At 35.1% G+C, this 21,821-nt stretch overlaps 1 protein-coding gene across 13 annotated transcripts in view; it reads right to left on the bottom strand.

Moving 5' to 3' along the window:
* LOC125673833 (palmitoyltransferase ZDHHC14-like) overlaps positions 1 to 21,821 on the bottom strand; it is a 72,306-nt gene that overhangs the window by 22,821 nt on the left and 27,664 nt on the right. For all 13 annotated transcript variants that reach the window (XM_048910671.2, XM_056158115.1, XM_056158116.1 and 10 more), the window contains 2 exons: positions 14,508 to 14,663; positions 13,419 to 13,556 (listed from right to left, as the gene is read on the bottom strand). In XM_048910671.2, the coding sequence (XP_048766628.1) occupies positions 13,419 to 13,556; positions 14,508 to 14,663 (294 nt within the window). The remainder of the gene's footprint in view (positions 1 to 13,418; positions 13,557 to 14,507; positions 14,664 to 21,821) is intronic.

Here is a 21,821-nt window from a genome sequence, read left to right as displayed (position 1 = left end):
GTCCAACTGAACTCCTTAAAACACTGTAGCTTAGATCATTACTAACATGGGACAAATGCAATTTTTTAACTGGACAGATGCAATTTGGTTTTAATCAAAATGACCTTTGCATGCCCAAGTGAACTCCTGGAAACACCATGGCTTAGGTCATTTATACTCTCATGGTACAAATGGAATTCACTCTATCTGTTGTGTGATGTGCTCAATGGCTTAGGTCATTACTCTCACGGTACAAATGGAATTCACTCTATCTGTTGTGTGATGTGCTCAATGGCTTAGGTCATTACTCTCATGGTACAAATGGAATTCACTCTATCTGTTGTGTGATGTGCTCAATGTGGAAGTCTTTGCATTATTGTTGGAACAAAATAATCATCTATATCCATTGTTATATAGCTTTGTTCTATGGGGAAAAATGTATTTCTTGATGTAATCATTTGTTTAAAAAAAATCAATATATGCACCCAGGGGTGCATGAGCCGAGTTGCATGGGATACATTGTAAAGTCAGGAATGATGTGGCATATTTATAATTGTGAAGAACTAATTTCAGTTTTAAACTTTTCGAGTTACTGTCCAGAAACCATATTTGTCTGAAGTTTTCAATCTATTTTCGGTCACTATGACCTTGACCTTTGTTCTCCAAAATCAATAGGGGCCTTGCTTTGCTGCTATCCAACAATATATCCAAGTTTCATTTAATTCAAATTAAAATTTTTCGAGTTACCCTCTGGAAACCAAATTTTTTTAAATTCTAAATCTATTTTCAGTCACTGTGACCTTGACCTTTGACCTATTTTCTCCAAAATCAATAGGGGTCTTCCTTACCTGGTACATAACAATATCTTTTAGTATCATTTGATTCGGATTTAAACTTTCTGAGTTATCATCCGGAAACCAAATTTTTCTGAAATTTTCAATCTATATGCGGTCACTGTGACCTTGACCTTTGACCTTTTTCTCCAAAATCAATAGGGGCCTTCCTTACCTGGTACCCAACAATATATCGAAGTTTGATTTGATTCAGATTTAAACTTTCTGAGTTATCATCCGGAAACCAAATTTTTCTGAAATTTTCTTTCTATTTTTGGTTACTGTGACCTTGACCTTTGACCTATTTTCTCCAAAATCAATAGGGGTCTTCCTTACCTGGTTCATAACGATATCTTTTAGTATCATTTGATTTGGATTTAAACTCTCTGAGTTATCATCCAGAAACCAAATTTTTCTGAAATTTTCAATCTATATTCGGTCACTGTGACCTTGACCTTTGACCCTTTTCCTCGAAAAATCAATAGGGGTCTTCCTTACCTGGTACCCAACAATATATCAAAGTTTCATTTGATTAGATTGTAAACTTTTCGAGTTATCATCCGGAAACCAATTGTTGACGCCCAACCGCCCGCATCACCAAACCAATAGCCGAGTTCAACTTCGTTGCAACTCGGCTAATAAACATGTATGCTCTGGCTGTATTCGTCTTAGAGAGGTGGACAGGCATAGCTTACATGTGGATTTGGGTTATGTCTGTCCACTTCTCTAAAGAGAATAGCTCTGCCTGTAAACTATTCATTGAAAAGGAAAAACATGTTATTGTCCTGTTAATGATAAATTTCATTTATATACATGTATGACCAATGATACTGTGGTGCTGACCCCATATAAGAGATTGTTAATCCTGAAGAATTCAAATCTGTAAATACTAAAACCTGAGTGTGACTATATCTACTGAAATGTTTTATGCACAGGAAACAAAACACAAGTCCTTTTATAGACTGAATGACTCTCATTGATGTCTAGCAAGCTGGTTAGAAATGATGTTGTTGATAGTTTTTCTCATGACTTGTATACCAACATGGATATGTGTCAATAAATATTACTTATAAAGATATCTAGGATATTAAACAGTTTAATTTATCACGTCTAAATAAATCTCTGAAAGTCATGGCTGTTTTACACTCTACTTAACCACAAAAATTGACTCACTAATGCTATAAAACAAAACATCAGGATTTTCTCACTTAAAATTTCCTTTCCTCTGCTTAAATGTTATATCAAAAGACTGCAATATTATAGTTGTTATTCAATGGCACCCCCTATAAGATCTAAAACCGATTTCCTGAGGCTTTCCACCATCTCTCTTTTTTAGCCAAAATAAATCATTTATATCTATCTAATTCAAAAGTTGTATGGTCCAATGTTCGTCTATCATTTTTCTTCAGTGTACAAAATTACTTTAATGCTAGCTGCTAAATAAGTTTTAAAAGTTATTAACGTTCCCTTAATTACATGCTTGAAAACATCTGCATGTAAAAGAAAATAGTGAAAAGATTATTTGAAAAGTAAATATAGTGGGAACCCATATGAATATATTTGCTGTTCATTAAGCCTGTCAGGTATCTAAAAATAGCCCCATGCGACACAATGTATATAATCATACGCAAACTGTTTACATGTAACTTGAAAGAGCATACAACATCGAATAACGAAGAGGTATTTGATATTTTTATTTCTCTTAAACTTATGGCAAGGTACTGTAGTAACAAATTACACAGCTCTACACAGATAAGCATGAGATGGCTGAGAGACAGTTGTTTGTAAACACCGATTTAAACCAAATAATTCTGGTCAAAACAGATGAAATAATGTATGACATGTCATACAGCCTCAAAGATACTTATGATAATTTAACAGTGTTTTTACACAGTGGACAAAATCTGTCGATATTTGGACCATACAACTTTAACACATATATAGTGAACATAATTTGTCTATTTGTCAACAGCATGTCATCTAATATAAAACAGGATTTATCAGTCAGTAAATATTTTCTTGCTTACGATGACTATGTTTCCTGTCAGAGTGTACATATCCAGTTATATATATGTTTTACAACAGAATTTTAACATATATTTGGAAGTATCCTAACATGATATTTTTCACCCATGGTACAAGTGTGTTTTTTAGTTTAAATAAAACTTTCTTAGAACACATTCATTGTTTTAGTGGAAAAAACTCTAATTCTAAAGCATTTTATGAGTAGCAAGAGGTCCATGGGCCACATAGCACACCAAAGTCAACCTGGCCCTCAGCATGCTGTTGTTCAGGGCTATTCCAGCAAAACAAAAATATGGGGGGGGGGGGGGGAAGGAGGGAAGGCACTTTATTTTTAAGACAGCCACCCATACAATTAAATTTTCCTCTGCTACCACCACCCATACAATTAGATTCTCCCCTGTCACCACCACCCATACAAATAAGATCATAAAGAATTCAATACTGAAATTGCCTGTAAATTAAGATTTAGTTTCAAAAAGTTCAAATTGGTTTTAATCCTATATATTTACATTCACTGAATCTTTCCTCTTATATTTCTTTTGAAATTGGCATTGTTTTCAACATACAATGAATACATGTTTGTTGCAAACTAGCTCGATTCGGTTTTCTAGTACCACCTGTCTGCATAATCATTACCAAGTCAAAGGTCAAATGGGGTATTGGATCAACCATATGATATTTTAGACTTAATTCTAGTTTATATTTTTAAAAATGCATAAAAATATAAACAATAAAATGTCTTTCTTTGTTGTTTCATCGGGAGATGAAGGTATAGCAGTCATTGCAGAAAAATTTACATATTTTGGTTTCCAATGCAATTTTGGTATGGAGAAAAAAAGGATGATCTCAGCATATAAAATGAAAAAAAATGCAATTAATTTTGTATACTTTGGAAACATGTGAGTTGTAGAAACCTAGCTCTGTTTGCTTATTATAAACAAACAGTTTCACTAGACTAATAAACCCAACCTAACCAAAAGCACCAACCAAATCCAACCTAACCAAAAGCACCAACCAAACCCAACCTAACCAAAAGCACCAACCAAACTCAACCTAACCAAAAGCACCAACCAAACCCAACCTAACCAAAAGCACCAACCAAACCCAACCTAACCAAAAGCACCAACCAAACTCAACCTAACCAAAAGCACCAACCAAATCCAACTTAACAGAAAGTTCCTAATGAACCCAATCTAACAGAAGCCATCAATCAAACCAAACCTGACAGAAAGCTCCTAATGAACCCAATCTAAAAGAAAACCGACTTGAAGCAAACCCAAGGTCCACTTTCTTGTTCTGTCTGCAGCCTACCTCGGCTCTGAAGAACCAAGACCTGAGTCAGACCGAGAAAGAACCTGAATTTAAGTTGAAACCAAAGAGTAAACCCATTTGACTGCAAAGTTATTTTTGACACCTAGTCCTGACATAATTCCAACATCCAGCATGTGAAAATCTGGTCATTACCCTCTTAGGGGAAAAAAACTGGTCATAATGAGTAACACCATTCTCCATATATGTACCATTAGAAGTGTTCACATTTTAAATGAACATACAACAATAATGTCTGTATTGTGAACTATTACATTGTCACTTTGTTTAGTACAGTGGCACATTTGGATTGTTCTTTTTAAAACTTTTTGAGAAGGGGAAGATTCATAGCTAGACAGAAATTGGTTGTGTTCTGCTAGAAAATTAGAAAAAACAATTTCTATTACAGTAACTTTCCTTTTTGAGATCTGATGATGGTATCAGAAAGACGACTGTGATTTAGAACACTTTAATGCCAAAGCATTATTTTCTTGATTTTTGTAATTTTGCATAGAACAAATGTTAAATCATGACTATGAAAAATAATACACCAGCTCCTATTGTGACATTATTAGTATCTACAATCCACTTAAACAGAAGGCTTAGAAATGAACATATGTAGGACATATTTCTAAGAATACATAAACAAGAGGCCCATGGGCCACATCGCTCACTTGATCCACCTTGGTGCTGCTGTTGTTCAAGGTCAACACCAAAGTAGGCCTTGTCATAGAAAATCTATATACAAACAAGAGGTACTGTGAGCAATGCTCACTAAGAATACCCCCCGCTTACCCCAATCTCCCAAAGAGTGTTGATAATAGGTATAAATTACCTCTTTCCTGAGTGTAAAAATATGGTATGCCTTTGTAGAAGAAAATGGAAGATATAGTCCGAACACAAATATATGGTATGAACCTATAATTTTGACCTTGAGATCAAAGGTCAAGGTCATAAAGAGATCATGAATGTACATGACACATAGTCTCATGGTGATACACCCATGTCTTATGGTATGACTATGTCAAAACCCTGTAATCAATTTTGACCTTGAGGTCAAAGTTCAAGGTCATATAGAGGTCATGATGGTACCCGACACATTGTCTCATAGTGATACACTCATGTGTCAAATATGGTATGCCTATGTCAAAGAACAAAGAAGTTATGGCCTGGACACGAATCCATTGTAAAAAACCTTTAATTTTGACCTTGAGGTCGAGGTCATATAGAGGTCATGAAGATACTCAACACATCGCCTCATGGTGATCCACCTGTGTGCCAAATATGGTATGCCTATGTCAAAGAACAAAGAAGTTATGGCCCGGACACGAATCTGCACAGACAGACAGACGGACAGACAGTGATTCCTATATACCCCCCTGAACTTCGTTCGGGGGGTATAAATATAAAAGCCCTACCTTAAATAGTTTAGAAGATATTAAATAGGTCAGGTTTATCTTAAAGTAGGTCAAACTCCAAAGTCAAAAGATAAAACACCATTGTGTCCGAGTGCCATAAACAAGAGGCCCACAGGCCTTATCGGTCACCTGGATACTTATGAAAAAGTACTACTACTTCCATGGGCTATGAAATCTAGAAAAAAATTCCTGTTCTGAATATCTAAGCTAAATTCTAATGTTCAGCAACAGTATAAAACAAGATGTGTTCTTGAAACTTCACTGCCCTCAAAAGTGCATACACTGATGAAAGGCTTTAAATAATAGGTATATTAAACTAGAGCAAAGCTCGTTGCAAAGCAACGAGAGGTCTTCCGTCGGAGCTGTGTGACATAAAAACCTTGAACTTGACCATATGTCCTTGGGTCAGGTCCTAATGCAGCCTCAATTAACATGAAAATCTGTTGTAAGTATGAAATCTAAATGTTTCTTCATTACAGCATATGGTCAGGACAGGGTTTGTATTTTCAAAAAAGTGAACTTGACAATATGAGCATGGGTCAAGGCCAGGACACTTTCTTTAATCATATGGAAACTTTTCTTTCAGTATTAATTAAAATTTGCCATTAGTTAGATCTATTAAGACTCTAATCAATTTTTAACTTTTAAACCTTTAGAAATGGTGCAAATGACCTTACATCAAGATTATTTATGTTATTGTCATTAATAATCTTTATGTGAAGATTGAGCTTACGGTGTATTTTTAAAAGTTGCGGTCTGGGCACATTTGCACGGATAGGCGGACTTGGTGATATCTTAAACTTTGTTTGCTGGAACTATAATTAGTGTTCGGTAATATTGCTATCTGTTCTTCCGGCTCGAAGAGACAGTCTCTTTTGTTAGATTGTCAGATATTAATGGGAAGGTTTTATGAAAAGTAGTGTTTTATGATGTGGATATCATAAAAACATTGCTTTTCACCAAGGTGCAATGGGCAATAAATAAGGAAAATGTCCGTCATTCAAATCGTAATTAAAAAAGCGTAGGGGACAAGCTTCTCCTCTCACACCCCACCCCCTTCCCCCGATACTACGTGCGCACATCCTTCTAGAACACATATTTTCATTTCATTAGTATCAGAAAAGTGTCTGTCATTCAAATCGTAAGTAACACGTTTTTTATTTTGATATACAGTGCTTATGACCTATAGGCCTAAAGAATGTAATTTACAATATAATAGCACCTTTTTTCACTGACCCTATAGTTCTCACACTTTTAAAAAAATATCTAAAGGAAATTATCTTTCCCGCCAGATGACCGAAAATTGAAACTCTAATTATTGTTTTGAACATATTGACACAATCAATAGATCTATCAACTTACGAGTTCCACACTTTAATTGTGAGTGTGTTTTGGAGGTCCTCCCCCCCCCCCCCCCCCCCCCTCCTCGAACTTTGATAAGCAACAATTGCTTTTTTTCTCATTGAGTTCATCCCAGTGATTATATGATCTATTGTATATGTTTTACGTCCTATACAGGTCTTTGAAAATGTCGACATCTTTGTTGTTGAACTGCTCTGGCCTTGAATCTCGAAGCCCAGGAAGCAGGTTTTTTGAATTACTATAAATTAAAGTAATACATGTATGCAATTCAGAATCTGTGTTCAAATTTTCATGTTTCAACAGGAAAATATGATTAATCAATTCTTTAATAAGTAAATCTTAATAAGGTTTTTTCATATATAAAATGATGTATCAATTTAAAGTCCTATCTCAATTTTTATTTCTAAAAAATCTAAATTCAAACCTTCCATTGACCGGCAAGTGTATTCATTTTCAACAACGAAATGAACGCGCAAAGACATTTTCATCAGCGTACTATCATTATAAGAGTCACGAGTCAAGTCCGTAGAAAGCAATATAGTTAGAGGCAGGCAACCAAACAGAAAATCCTCAATAGGTAAAAACAAAAAAGGTAGACATAAGGCAGATTGAAAGCAGGCACGTAACATCGTTTTTGAAAGTGGGGGGGGGGGGCAGCCAGAAAAAAAAAATTCCACTTACCAAAAAATCTTTGACAAGCAAAAAAAAAATAAAAAAATAAAAAAATAAAAAAGAAAGAAAACGGACAATTTCCCAAAGTCAAAAATCCTATTTCGGGGTGGGGTGGGTGGGTGGGGGTGGGTGGGGGGTGGGGTGGGGTGGGGTGGGGTAGGTTCCAACTTTTCTGTACACCAAAAAATTTGTTCTTTACATAACATTAGCGCATTTCACTACAAAAGTGGGGGGGGGGGGGGGGGGGGGGGGGGCGGGGGGCAACAGGCCTTCCAATGACCATTTTCATAGTAAATTAACAGTAAAACATTAGGTTTCCTGCCCCCCCCCCCCCCCGGGTTTTACGTGCCTCGAAAGGGCATGACCGTAAATTAACGATCTGTATTGTATACTGTCAAGCATATGTTGGCAAAAATATTGGAGGGTGGGAACTGGAACTTCCTGTCCTTCCACCAATCATTTGAAAAATCCGATTTTATTAAAAACATAATTTTCTGTAAATCGTTGTGTTTGCAAATTACATTAAAACGGTAATGTTTTTGTGTGTACATGTATTGCCGCTGATCGCTGGTACACATGCGATGGCTCCGAACTCGGGCAATCGAGCCATGGGTTACGTAATTGTAAACAAGAACAAACCCCGGTGTGTATGTAAAATGCTTGCAGTTAATGACTGAATGAAATGAGGCTGATTCGATGTGGATTTCTGATGATTTTCTATACATGTTTAGAGTTGGTATAATCATGATAAGAACCCGTGATTTAAAAAATAAAGTTTATAAATTATTTGTTATGCTTACAAAAAGGATCCATTTTTTTCACTTTGTAGAGAATGCAGAAAGCTTGTGTATCAACTGGCTAAAGTAGAGTTAAATCACAGATTGCTTGTCCACATGTGATGAATCTCCAAAATTAAACACAATAAGACGCTTGAGATGTATATATATATTTAGGGCGCTCTTGCCTTTTTCATTTCACTTATAAAAACTGCATCTACTTGCACGCATGATTGTATTTAGATGAAATGAAATGAACCGACAAATAAATCCTTCTGTATGCAGACAATTATAAGTTAATAAAACTTAAAACTACTTCATTTTATTTAGTACGATTTTTTCTGACAATTAGAAACGTCACATACCCTTACCGTAAACTTATTGTGAGGAAAATGACAACCCGATAAATAATCAGGAAAATTGTGTAGGTTTTTTTAAATGTATGTATAACTTGACACAAATATTATGAGGTCCATTGATCACTAACTCGAAATGTTTGCGGTAGCATCTTTACAATTACTTTATAATTGAAATAAAACATAATATAATTGTTAATTAAGTATGATATAATGTAAAAGGATTCAAAATGATTTCAAACATAATTTTCCAGTAATTGATGTGTTTATTTATGCGATGGACGAAAGCCGAGTTAGCTTCGATGTTTTTGTTTTGATTATGCAAGCTTGTCACTCTGGCCACCTGCGAGCGAGGCGAGAGTTGGGTTACATAACTGTATAAACAACGCTGACCGTGAAGAATGTAAACAGCTTGCAGTTATTGACCATGATTTATTTTACGTTTGAACGTTTTATTTTTATGTATATTACTTATTTTAATTCTAATATGAAACAAATAAAAGATAATTTATCTCTCTCCTTTTGTTGTTGTTGAAGGTTTGTTTATGTTAAAACGAAAGAAAAAGAGAAATGTATCATTAAATAATTTGTATTTGAACCACAGAGCATGTTAAAAACCTTATTTAAAATGAATATTAGTATCTATTGTAGTCAGGTATGTTATTTTTAGCAAGTTTATTTCAGTTATACGCATGAAGAGTTCTCGCTCACTTGCCAAATGAAAATGGCTACTTGTTTACGGGTATAGCTTTTTACTCTAATATAACACAAGATTCGAACAAAATAACAATTTCATGAGATAAATAAGATGTTAAAGAACAACTTTTCCATCGGAAGCCATATCGAATTCTTTGCCGTTTTTGAGCTATAAAGCGAAAACTTTTAGGGGCTGTAGATCCCTAATTTAAGGGACCAGCCCCTTTTTACTGGTGTCAAATAAAAGCTCTTGAAATTCTACACAACTTTTATTCTACATGTCTTAACAAAATATTTTTAGTTTAAAAGATACAAAGGAAATTATGTGCAAATTTTCGCTCTTTCAGGCGTCCTGATTTTTGACCCCTCTCTATCGCCATTTTAAATGGCGAAATCAAAAAACAAAATATGATGTGCACAACTACAATGCTTCTACTTTACCAATTCAGTGTTTTCTCTGCTCCAATTATTATAGTCTCGGAGCCTTTATCTGGAAACCAAAGCCCCTAAAATTTCACTAAAAGGGAAATAACTCGCAAGCGGAAGAGAATATCCAAAATGTTTAAAAGTATTTTGAAAGTCTTTAGTAAAATGTATTAAAGCTGAAAATTTGAGCAAAATCGGTTGAGGAATGAGCGAGATATGAAGCTTCAAAGTTAGCGTCTAGGAAAAAAAAAAAAAAAAAAGAATAATAAGAATAATCTTAACCAGCACAATAAGTAGAAGGTCTTCCGTTGCTACGGAAGACCTTAAATAAAACATCAAAATATACGACTAATTTGGACTCATCCTAAAGTCATAATCCTGGGTTGTGAAATTCACCATTTTTTGTAAATCCTTTTCTGCTATTCCTAAGTATGCATTTAGATTTTATACAATATCAGCAAACTTACATTTAAATACTATATACTAAGTTTGGCCCCACCCTGGGGTCAAAACCCTTACTCTGGGGAAAATCAAATTTACAATTTTGGTAAAAGACTACCTGCTCTATCCATTTAGTTTCAATTTAGTATCAAAAACACTAAAGAAAATGTTATTTAAGTGCTTTACACATAAACACTATATAACAAGTTTGACCCCACCCTGGGGTCAGAACCCCTACCCCGGGGATCATGAAATTTACAATTTTGGTAGGGGCCTTCCTGCTCTACGTCATTATGCATTTAGTTTTTCATACATATGTGTGGTTCTTGAGAAGATTTTTGAAAATTGGTAATTTTTGCCCTGCCCCTAAGGCCCCTAGGGTGCAGGAATCCTGAAATTTACAATTTATGTTCCCTTTGTTCCAAATATGTTTCATACCAAATTTGAAAAGAATTGGAATGATAGTTATCAAGAAGAAGTTAAAAATGTCTATTGTTATATTGTTATATTTAATAAGTGATCATTTTGGCCCCACCCTGATACCAAAACCCCTACCCCTGGGATCATCGAATTCAAAATTTTGGTAACGGACTACCTGTTCTTTCTAAATATCTATTTACTTTCAATTTAAGTTTGGCCCCGCCCTGGGGTCAGAATCCCTACCCCGGGGATCACAAAATTCATAATTTTATTAGAGGCCTTCCTGCTCTACATCACTATGCATTTAGTTTTTCTTACATGTGTGTGGTTCTTGAGAAGAAGATTTTTGAAAATTTGTCATTTTTGGACAGTTTTTGCCCTGCCCCTAGGGCCCCAGGGGTTCTGGAGTCCTGAAATTTACAATTTATGTTCCCCTTGTTCTAAATATGTTTCATACCAAATTTGAAAAGAATTGGAATGATAGTTATCAAGAAGAAGTTAAAAATGCCTATTGTTCACACATTTAATAACTGACCCTTTTGGCTCCACCCTGATACCAAAGCCCCAACCCCTGGAATAATCAAATTTACAATTTTGGTAAAGGACTACCTGTTCATTCTAAATATCTATTTACTATCAATTTAGTATCAATAGCATTAAAGAAGATGTAATTTAAGTGTTTTACACATAAACACTATATAACAAGTTTGGCCCCACCCTGGGGTCAGAACCCCTACCCCGGGGATCATGAAATTTACATTTTTGGTAGAGGCCTTCCTGTTCTACATCACTATGTATTTAGTTTTTCTTTCATGTGTGTGGTTCTGGAGAAGAAGATTTTTGAAAATTGGTCAATTTTGGGCAGTTTTTGCCCCACCCCTAGGGCCCCAGGGGTGCTGGAGTCCTGAAATTTCCAATTCATGTCCCCCTTGTCCCAATGATGCTTCATACCAAATTTGAAAAGAATTTGACAGGTAGTTATTAAGAAGAAGTTAAAAATGTTCAATTGTTAACGCGTGACGGACGACGACTTTACGGAGGATTTCTGTGTTTTCTTTTCATATTTCTTAAAATATTATTATTCGATTACTGAGACTCTATTTCAATTTTGGATATATATATATCAGCATATAAAATTTCAATCCCCTATTGTGGTACGGTGATTCTAACAAACTTGAATTTGCACTACCGTATATACTTGCCTATAAGTCGGATTTTTGGGAGTCAATTTTTGGTCCAAAACTCAATGTCCGACTTATAGGCGCGTCCTAAGAAGATTGGTATTTTTCTGGGCGGCGTAATGTAGTGTTTTTTAAACAACTCCGATGATCATCATGGACTACCACACAGATGATTATTGTTCACAAATATCTAGACAATTATTGTATTGTTTAAGTATTCTAAAATTATGTATAAAGTACAAGTATTTACATATTTTTATCTAGTTAAAAATTATTTACATACTGGTAACTAATACTTTCAATTCAACTAATCCATCGTTTATCGGTAAAATTGAATTACGAACCCGATTTAATATTGAAATATTCATATGTATACCAGCTGAAATATATTTCATAAAAGATTGAATATTGTTAACAGATAATTTAGATTATCATTCTTGACTCTTAAAAACTCTATTGTTGATACAAGGAATTATACCAGAATCCCACAATAACAATTTTCAAGAGGCATGTGCCACTATTTCAACACAGTGTCAGGTACTGGTAATTAGGAGACCATAATTGCTTAGGTAAACAAGGGATCATCATCCATAATAGATCAAGGGATGCGTTTAAACCCCAAACAGATATGGCTTGGATATTGAGCACCTCATAATTATTAATTTCTCAAAATATTATTTGAAACATAGGTAAAATGTCAACCGATTCTGACAAAATTTTTTACCGACTTATAAGCGGGTCAATGACAAATTCCTACAAAATAACCTTTAAAAATACAACCGACTTATAGGCGGACCGACTTATAGGCAAGTATATACGGTATGTCAGGAAGCTTTCATGAAAATTTCAACTTTTTTGACCCAGTGGTTCTTGAGAAGAAGATTTTTAATGATTTTTCCTATATATTAACATGTAAAACTTTGATCCCCTATTGTAGCCCCACCTTAACCCCTAGGGCCATGATTTAACAAACTTGAATCTGCACTATGTTAGGAAGCTTTCGTGTAAATTTCAATTTTTCTGACCAAGTGATTTTTGAAAAGATTTTTAAATGACCCCATCCAATTTTTGCATTTTCATGATTATCTTCCCTTTGAAGAGAGCATGACCCTTCATTTGAAGAAACTTGAACCCCCTTTACCCAGGGATGCTTTGTGCAAAGTTTGGTTGAAAAGTCTCGCTGGTTCTGGAGAATATTTTAAAAACAATTTAAGTGTATTTTTGCTATTTCGTAATTATCTCCCCTTAGAGAAAGGTGTTGCTCTTAATTTGGACAAATTTGAAATCCCCTTCACCCAAGGATGCTTTTGGCCAAGTTTGGTTGTAATTGGCCCAGTGGTTCTGGAGAAGTCGAAAATGTGAAAAGATTACAAACAGATGGACAACGGGTAATTAGTATAGACAGACAGACATCAAAATGATCAGAAACAATTATTGCTATAATTAAAGGAAAATTATAAAATTTCAATATTTGTAAGATTTCTAAGCTACACTATATTATTGAAATTGAGATGTTGATACTTACGTAAAATGAGATGAGTAAGCACACAGGCAAATATATAGATACAGAGAATGGATAGGGAGAGAATGAATAAATAAAAGTATCGGTAATTCCTCCTTCCCACGCAGTTCCCCACCCAGGGGCAGTGGTGGTCAAATCTCTCTGAAACAGCAATTCAAAACCAGCCATTAATTTCACTATCTAAGAACATTACATATTATAAATGGCTAAGGTATCAATCTGTGTATGAACAAGAGCAACGCCAACGTGGCATAATACGCCCGTAGATTTTGCTCAAGGAAAACATATTTTAGTGGGATTCATATTTTAGTGAAGTTAGCACTGTCCTCTTTGAGCTAATTCATTATTATGCTTGTAGAAATGGATATCAAGATATAAAGAGGGATAGCCTTAGAATGCGCTACTTCATAAATATGCTAACGGTTCGGTTTGTATCCTGCCCACAAGGTTTTCCTAATAAGTGATACTACGACCTTGACCTTGAAAAACAATAGGCACCTTCCTCTCATCATGATGATCAAATATACAAAGTTATAATATCCTGGAGCTTACGGTTCGGTTTGTATCCTGCCCACAAGGTTTTCCTAATAAGTGATACTACGACCTTGACCTTTGACCTTGAAAAACAATAGGCATTTTCCTCTCATCATGGTGATCAAATATACCAAGTTGTAAAGTCCTAGGGCTTATGGTTCAGTCTGTATCCTGCCCACAAGGTCCGGACAGACAGACGGACGACGCCATACCATAATATGATATGGCGTATAAAAATCAAACAGATGCCACATAACAAATTTTATGTTGGAGAACAGAATTATATCCAATTCAGATTTATACAGTTAGTTGTACATGTAAATGTCATAATGGAAACTACACGTACAAAGTGCTCCTTTGCAGACAATTTTCCATGATGGCAAGTTCCTGTTTAACCTTGAACCTCTCCCTGAAAGTTTCGCTAAAAACTATCCAACACAATTATCACACAGACTTACCAACACAATTATCACACAGACTTACCAACACAATTATCACACAGACTTACCAACACAATTATCACACAGACTATCCAACACATTTATCACACAAACTTACCAACACAATTATCACAGAGGCTGCAATGGGAGGCCCGTGGCGGTCGGAATATCTTACAAGTAAAACAGTACTTTAATTTGACGACCTGTCCCTTAATAACTACTTCCTTAGTTCTTGGAGGAGGGCGGTAAGTCCCTGGGGTAGAGTTGGGAACCTCTGTAATGAAGAAATAAAACTAGTCAATAACCAAGCCAGGTTAAAAGAATAGTCAAACACCACTGCCAATGACATTTACAGATAGTTGATCACATTGGTATTGAAATTTTATGCAATAATTTTTCAAACTGTCCTTGACAGATGAGTAAGGAATTCAAGATTCAATACTGGTACCCCTTCAATGGAAATTAAGAGTCTCCTATTAAGTTGATAAGATGTTTATTATGCAAATGTATTGAAATTAGGGTATTAATTTAGATTTGACTCATTTGTGTTTGGCTAATTAATTTCCAAACATTAAGCAAATTTGCACTTTTTTAAAATTTCATTTTGCATTAATGATGAGATCTACTTGTGTACATGTTCAGTTTCCTATACTCATATTAATTATGTCATAATCACTACTTTTAAATCAATTTGATATTCAGTGATGTGGGTGGTTACTTTCTTTCCTTTATATTTCCTTATTGTGCTATAACGTCACGCCAGACCCTAATGACTCGCAGAAGACCCATAAATACTGCATTATTGACAATGCAATCATTCATTTCTTACCACTGTTATAACAGTGCAAAGGATACGACTTTTATGTGAGTGCTAACAGGTAAAATTCTATTATTAGACAGTGTTAGAATAGTGTGTTACATGATGAACACAATTAGCAGAATCGTGTTATTAATATCTATATGAATTTACTAAGATAATCTCTTTCACCTCACTTAAATGTTTTCTAGTGTCATTTGTTTTTTCCCTGTAAATGGAATCTATAGAACAAAATTGCATTGTGTACCAGAAAAGAGTTAATTAATGTTTATCAGTTCTATACTGTTATCAAACAATTTAACAATAGAATGGGACTTTCATTTTAGTGTGTTTGTATGTGTTGTTTAGATGTCCATTTGAGAATTCTTCATTCACCTGCTTTAGGTGAAGTGACACAAATTTTGACCAAATCACAGCACTCAGGGTTACATGTCAGTCTGCAGCAATGTGTTAATTAACGCCTAACATGACAAGGGACCTCTGTACTAAGGTCAAATCAGAAACATATAGGCCACAATCAAATAATTGTTGGTTTTGTGTTGCTAACCCACACCTGAAACTGCTGGGTTGGTAGGTTGAATTATTTTTCTTGGTGGAGATGGAAGGACATGCAGTACAAATAAATTTGACTTTATTATACCAACTGTTTGAAATAAGATGTTATAATGTTCAATCTCTGTTGCACTATAATTACAGAGAGGTTGTCGGTCCTGAATCTTATTGTCAAGCACATGGAGTGATTACACGCTTGACATTCCACCTTCTCATTCAAATAATCGGATTACTTACAGTGTCAAAGTTTGGATTCAGTAATTCCCAATGAAATATACTTTTTTATGCATTATATATTGAGACTCTCTCAAAAACAACTTTTTAAAACGTATCTATACATAATCATGATAATATACTTCAAGTTTTTAAAAAAAAAAAAAAAAGGTCAGAAAGGAAAGTTTAGGAGACCCATTCTTTTGAAAGAGTTGTGTGCAATTAAAGGGGCACGGACACGATTTCAACTGAAAATTTTTACATTTCCTTTTTCCATTTTTATTGTTTACAATGCTTTACTAAAGTATTTCTAATAGTCAACCAAAATTTGAATATCAGTTGTTGAGTTACAAGTGAGATACAGCACTCACAATTCTGTGTTATGTACATGCATGTATATAAAGAAGGCTCGTGCCATGTTTTTGTTTACACATAGATTGGCAATGCTTAATAGAAAATAGCATGTTTACATAACAATGAATTGTGAGCTCTGTATCTCCCATGTACCTCGACAACTGACATTAAAAGTTTTGCTGACGATTAAAAATACCTTTTCTAAACATTAAAAATTAATTTGAAAATTTTCAGCTCAAATCATGTTCATGCCCCTTTAAAGTTTCACTATTTTAGTAAGAATCTATTGCAAAATTTAACACGGGAACACAACCTTTACATTACAGCATGTGCAATGTCTGCAGCTATGTTGTTTGTATTTCATAATGTACATACTTAGTAGGTATTAGAAATCTTTGAATTTTAAAAAAATCACAAATCTTCAAGTGCACAGATGATTTGGATTGACACTGCATATAGTTTAAACATTCAAAATTGTGGACTAATACAGTTAAAAACAAATTCTTGGAATTAATAACAGATAAAATTTTCTTAGACTGCACCAGTTTTAGTGGGTCCACTACTACAGCCAAACAAATCGAATTTTATTCTGGGCCACATGACACTTACAGTCCCTGAAACGTTCTACTTTACCATTTTCCCGTTCGCTCACCGTTCACAAAGCGTTCAGTGTGCGCTCACCGTTCGTTTATTGTTCAGTCTTTTCATTGTCATTCGGAACACCAAAGTGAAAGGACCAATCTTGATAGCAAGGCGAAAATGAAAATTGAACGTGTGCGTAAGAGTGGAAGGATACTTTCTTACTATATCAGAAATTTAATTTTGAAGTACAAAATGTCAGGATTATATCCACTGTGAATGCTGAAAGGTTCATTTGAGCTTTTGTTAAAAACAATTCTATATGAGAGACGAATATAAGAGCTTGTCATTATGAATTTAACCCAAGTACAAAAAATAAGGCAGGTAATGAAAACCTCTTCCCCTGTGTTCACGATTTAGCATTTACAAGTTCGGGCACAAATTATCATAATCATTTTGCATTGCTTGACAAGAAGAGTTTTAAACAAGTCACCCTCCCCCCTACTTTGAAAAATTAAAACAAACGATGCTACATAATGAACATTGTACCGTATGTACGTGTCAGAATGTCAAACTGATATAGCTATTTTTACACCTACATGTATATTTATGAAAGACATTGTCAATAAACTGATATTTACTACTCTTGCTAAATTTGAAACTTTTGTAACATATTTGTCCTTAATGCAAAGATGTAATTGTTTATCTGGTACGTTTCTGCATTAGCCTTTAAACATTCTACGGGTAGTTCAGTATAATAAACAGTTTTATCTACATCAAATATATACAAATATTGCATGATCTAACGTACTGCAATCTATGGTCACATCAATAATAAAAATAGAAAGTTTTGTACTGAATATTTCCTGTAGGTGTGACAAATGAATGACACAAAATGTAAGTAGGAATATTTAATACTGTTAGGAGTGTTGAGGTGTTGACACAGGGTATACTGTCCCTATTTTTTGTTTACTGCATCTATCTTGACTCCTTTCCTGCTGGGTGTTTGTTAATTACAGGTATCCCAAACAATGGAGCTCCTAAAGTTTGAAGCCATACATGAATACCTTAATTCTGGATGTCACTACACATGTAGACTATAGTGTTTTCCTTTTCACAGGCATTGTTTATATATTATACCCATGCATTAAATGTATCTGTACATGTAATGGTATACACAATGTACATACGAAATTTGCTTTTGTTTGTGTATGACTGTTGTGTGTATTAATTAGTGATGGGCAATCGGACCAAAAACCATAATCGATTATCGACAATAATCGGACACAAGTAATCGATTAATAATCGATTATAATCGGAATTGACATTTAAGTGTTTCCCCCTCAAATTAGATGTAACAGAATCATTAAATGTATGGAAACAACATTTGAATTCTTTCTTGTTTCATTTGTTCACAGGTAAGTAAATCAGGTTTCCAATATATCAAGTGATGAAATTTATCTATAATCTCAATGTATCAAAGATATCAGAGATAGGCTCCTTTATTTGACTGTTGAATGTCATTGTTGATACCGTCCTTCATATCTCCCGCCATTTTGTTTGCTTATTTTTGATCGGGTTTGACATACAGAAAATAAAATTTGAACAAAGTTGAAGTGATTTCCGGATTTTGTTTGGTCAACGATGTCAGCGACTTTTATTTTGTAATCGATTAGTAGCATCGTTGGTCTCTGAACGACCGACAATCGATCATCGGCGACAATCGTTTCATCACTAGTATTAATGTACAATTTGCGATAATTTCATCAAATATATACATGTATACTCAGTACTTGTACAAAAATATGTTACATTGAATATATCCAGAACTGTAAAATATGCTGTATCATGATTCCGGTTTATTTAATATTTTTTATTAATTGATGAAATATACATGTACATGTATTTTGTTACTTGATTATGAAATAAGTAAAATCCCTGGGAAAAATCCGAAACATTCCAAGTAAATAGATCATTTTGCGTTCAGCGTGAGCTCAGCGGTCGTTCACCGTTCACTTTGCGCTCTGCGTTAGCTCACCGTTCACCAAATTGCGTACACCGTTCACTCTGCGTTCGTTCACCGTTCGCTCTGCATTCGTTCACCATTCGCTCACCGTGCGTTCACCATTCAAGTGGGAAAGAAGAACGTTTCAGGGACTGTAGCAAAGATAAAGTGTTAATGTCTGAGGTTTGATGCAGTGCCATGATCAAGAACTGAACTACATTGTGATTGTCTAAAGCCTTTCTGCTTTAAAGATGATAATGGAACAAGTTTTTCCCAATTGATCTCAACATCGACCTTCAGTGAAAATAACAACACATTCCCAAACCATCCTTTGTGTCAAGTGATCATCATTTATTCCAGTGTCTATGACATCATGGCATGGACAATAATTACATCAAAATACTTTTTCTTTGTTTCACCATGACAATGTCCAAATTACCTTGGACTCAGTCATAATATGTTTACATGTCATAGTCTAGTTTGTTTGTCTAGAGCTTTTTTATATGAAAGATATGGTCCAAACAAGAGCTTTATACAGTCAAAACTGCCATAGCGACCCACTGTATTAAGCGACTCACTGTCGTATGTGACCATAAAAAGTTCCCCCCAAGACGTTACTCTATATATTGTACCTGTATTAAACGACCACCTGACGCGACCAACGACCATGATTTTTACAACCTTTTCATGTATTTTCACGAAATTTTACCTCTATTTAACGACTGTACATTTTTCGATTACAGCACGATTACTACTTTCGATTTCGGTTGAGCCAACTATTCTGGGAATTATCGCCCCTAACACTTTCGTTTTATGACGCATAGCTTGGCGGTGATCTTGTTTAGTAGGCCCTCTGAATTAATTATTATACCCATGAATCTGTCAACATGCAGGGTCGTGTGTGGTTAATTAATAAAACCCAAGTTGTTGTTTATTTAACAAAATCAAGGATCAGGGAATCAAGGCTGGTGTATTTGAAGGTGTGAATATCGACAAACTTTAAGAAAAGCCGGGTACACTAGATCGGAAATGAAAATCTACCACTTGTTATACCATTATGTGAAAAATTTACCCGATTGCGATATAAATCAGGTAAATATTGTGCTTAGGACTGAAATTTTAAACGGAATATTCGCAGTTTTCCTGCATGAGATACTCGAGGTTTCCAGAATGACCGGAACTAGCAGCTCACTTCGACATGTCCCGAGTATTTGACACGTCCGAGTTCAAGAAAGTTGTCTGCATTAGTACAAAGCTTAAAAGATTTGCTGTGCATGTACAATGGATACTGTGATTTATTTAATGTTTCTCAAATTGAATAACATATTTCCAGCATGTATTGTACAAAACGAGACGCAACACTTCATCATTTGCTTTCTTACCACATGCATTGCATTTTTAGTTACACTGTACAAGTAGGCTATACATAAATACTCTTTACAACAAAGTGTTTATAAGTTTTAGAAAATTGCCATGCAGTTCATAAATGAGACTTAAATCTTATGTAAATGTGTAATATGAAATGCATGTTTATCATTCTTAAACAGATTAAATGTAATTTTTGATGAATAATAAATTATGATACAACACATTGTATTCTAGATTTTTAACTACAGTGTATTAATAATTTTATTTTACAACTATCTAAACCGTACTTGATATTCTTAATGATAAATTCCTAATACATGTAGTCATTTTCTCCATTGTACAAATTATTTGCGAAATTTTATCCATGAACTGCGGAAAATAGGCAACCTGTATTAAGAGACCACCTGTCATGTGACATTTTTTCCATTTTCCATTGAATGGTCTCTTAATACAGGTTTGACTGTATATATTTTCTTTGAGTGACCTTGGCACTGCGCAAATCACCTTCAAGGAAAGATCAGAAGACACTCTCATTTCAGAGGCATTTCTTGGTCAAGTATGAGCATGTGTTTTTCCCTATGTGATTTTAGTCACAGATATGCAATTTACATGTGTGAGAAAATTGATTGCATCAATCTGAACTTAGTGACTTTCAAGTCCATCACACATAACCTAGTGACTAGAGTCCATCATACAGAATCTAGTCACTACCGAGTCCATCACACAGGACCTAGTGACTACCGAGTCCATCATACAGAATCTAGTCACTACCGAGTCCATCATACAGGACCTAATGACTACCGAGTCAATCACACAGAACCTAGTGACTACCGAGTCCATCATACAGAATCTAGTCACTACCGAGTCCATCATACAGGACCTAATGACTACCGAGTCAATCACACAGAACCTAGTGACTACCGAGTCCATCATACAGAATCTAGTGACTACCGAGTCAATCACACAGAACCTAGTGACTACCGAGTCCATCACACAGAACCTAGTGACTACCGAGTTAATCACACAGAACCTAGTGACTACCGAGTCCATCAAACAGGACCTAGTGACTACAGAGTCCATCACACAGAACCTAGTGACTACTGAGTCCATCATACAGAACCTAGTGACTACCGAGTCCATCACACAAAACCTAGTGACTACCGAGTCCATCATACAGAACCTAGTGACTACCGAGTCCATCATACAGAACCTAGTGACTACCGAGTCCATCACACAAAACCTAGTGACTACAGAGTCCATCACACAGAACCTAGTGACTACCGAGTTAATCACACAGAACCTAGTGACTACCGAGTTAATCACACAGAACCTAGTGACTACCGAGTCCATCATACAGAACCTAGTGACTACCGAGTCCATCATACAGAACCTAGTGACTACCGAGTCCATCACACAAAACCTAGTGACTACCGAGTCAATCACACAGAACCTAGTGACTACCGAGTCCATCATACAGAACCTAGTGACTACAGAGTCCATCATACAGTCTGTAATTTTCCATCCCCAAACATGCCTGACTCATG

The sequence above is a fragment of the Ostrea edulis genome, chromosome 3 (assembly GCF_947568905.1).
Source record: "Ostrea edulis chromosome 3, xbOstEdul1.1, whole genome shotgun sequence".
NCBI lineage: Eukaryota > Metazoa > Mollusca > Bivalvia > Ostreida > Ostreidae > Ostrea > Ostrea edulis.
The sequence above is the reverse complement of the archived record's forward strand: the minus strand, read 5'-3'. Positions and strand labels throughout refer to the sequence as shown.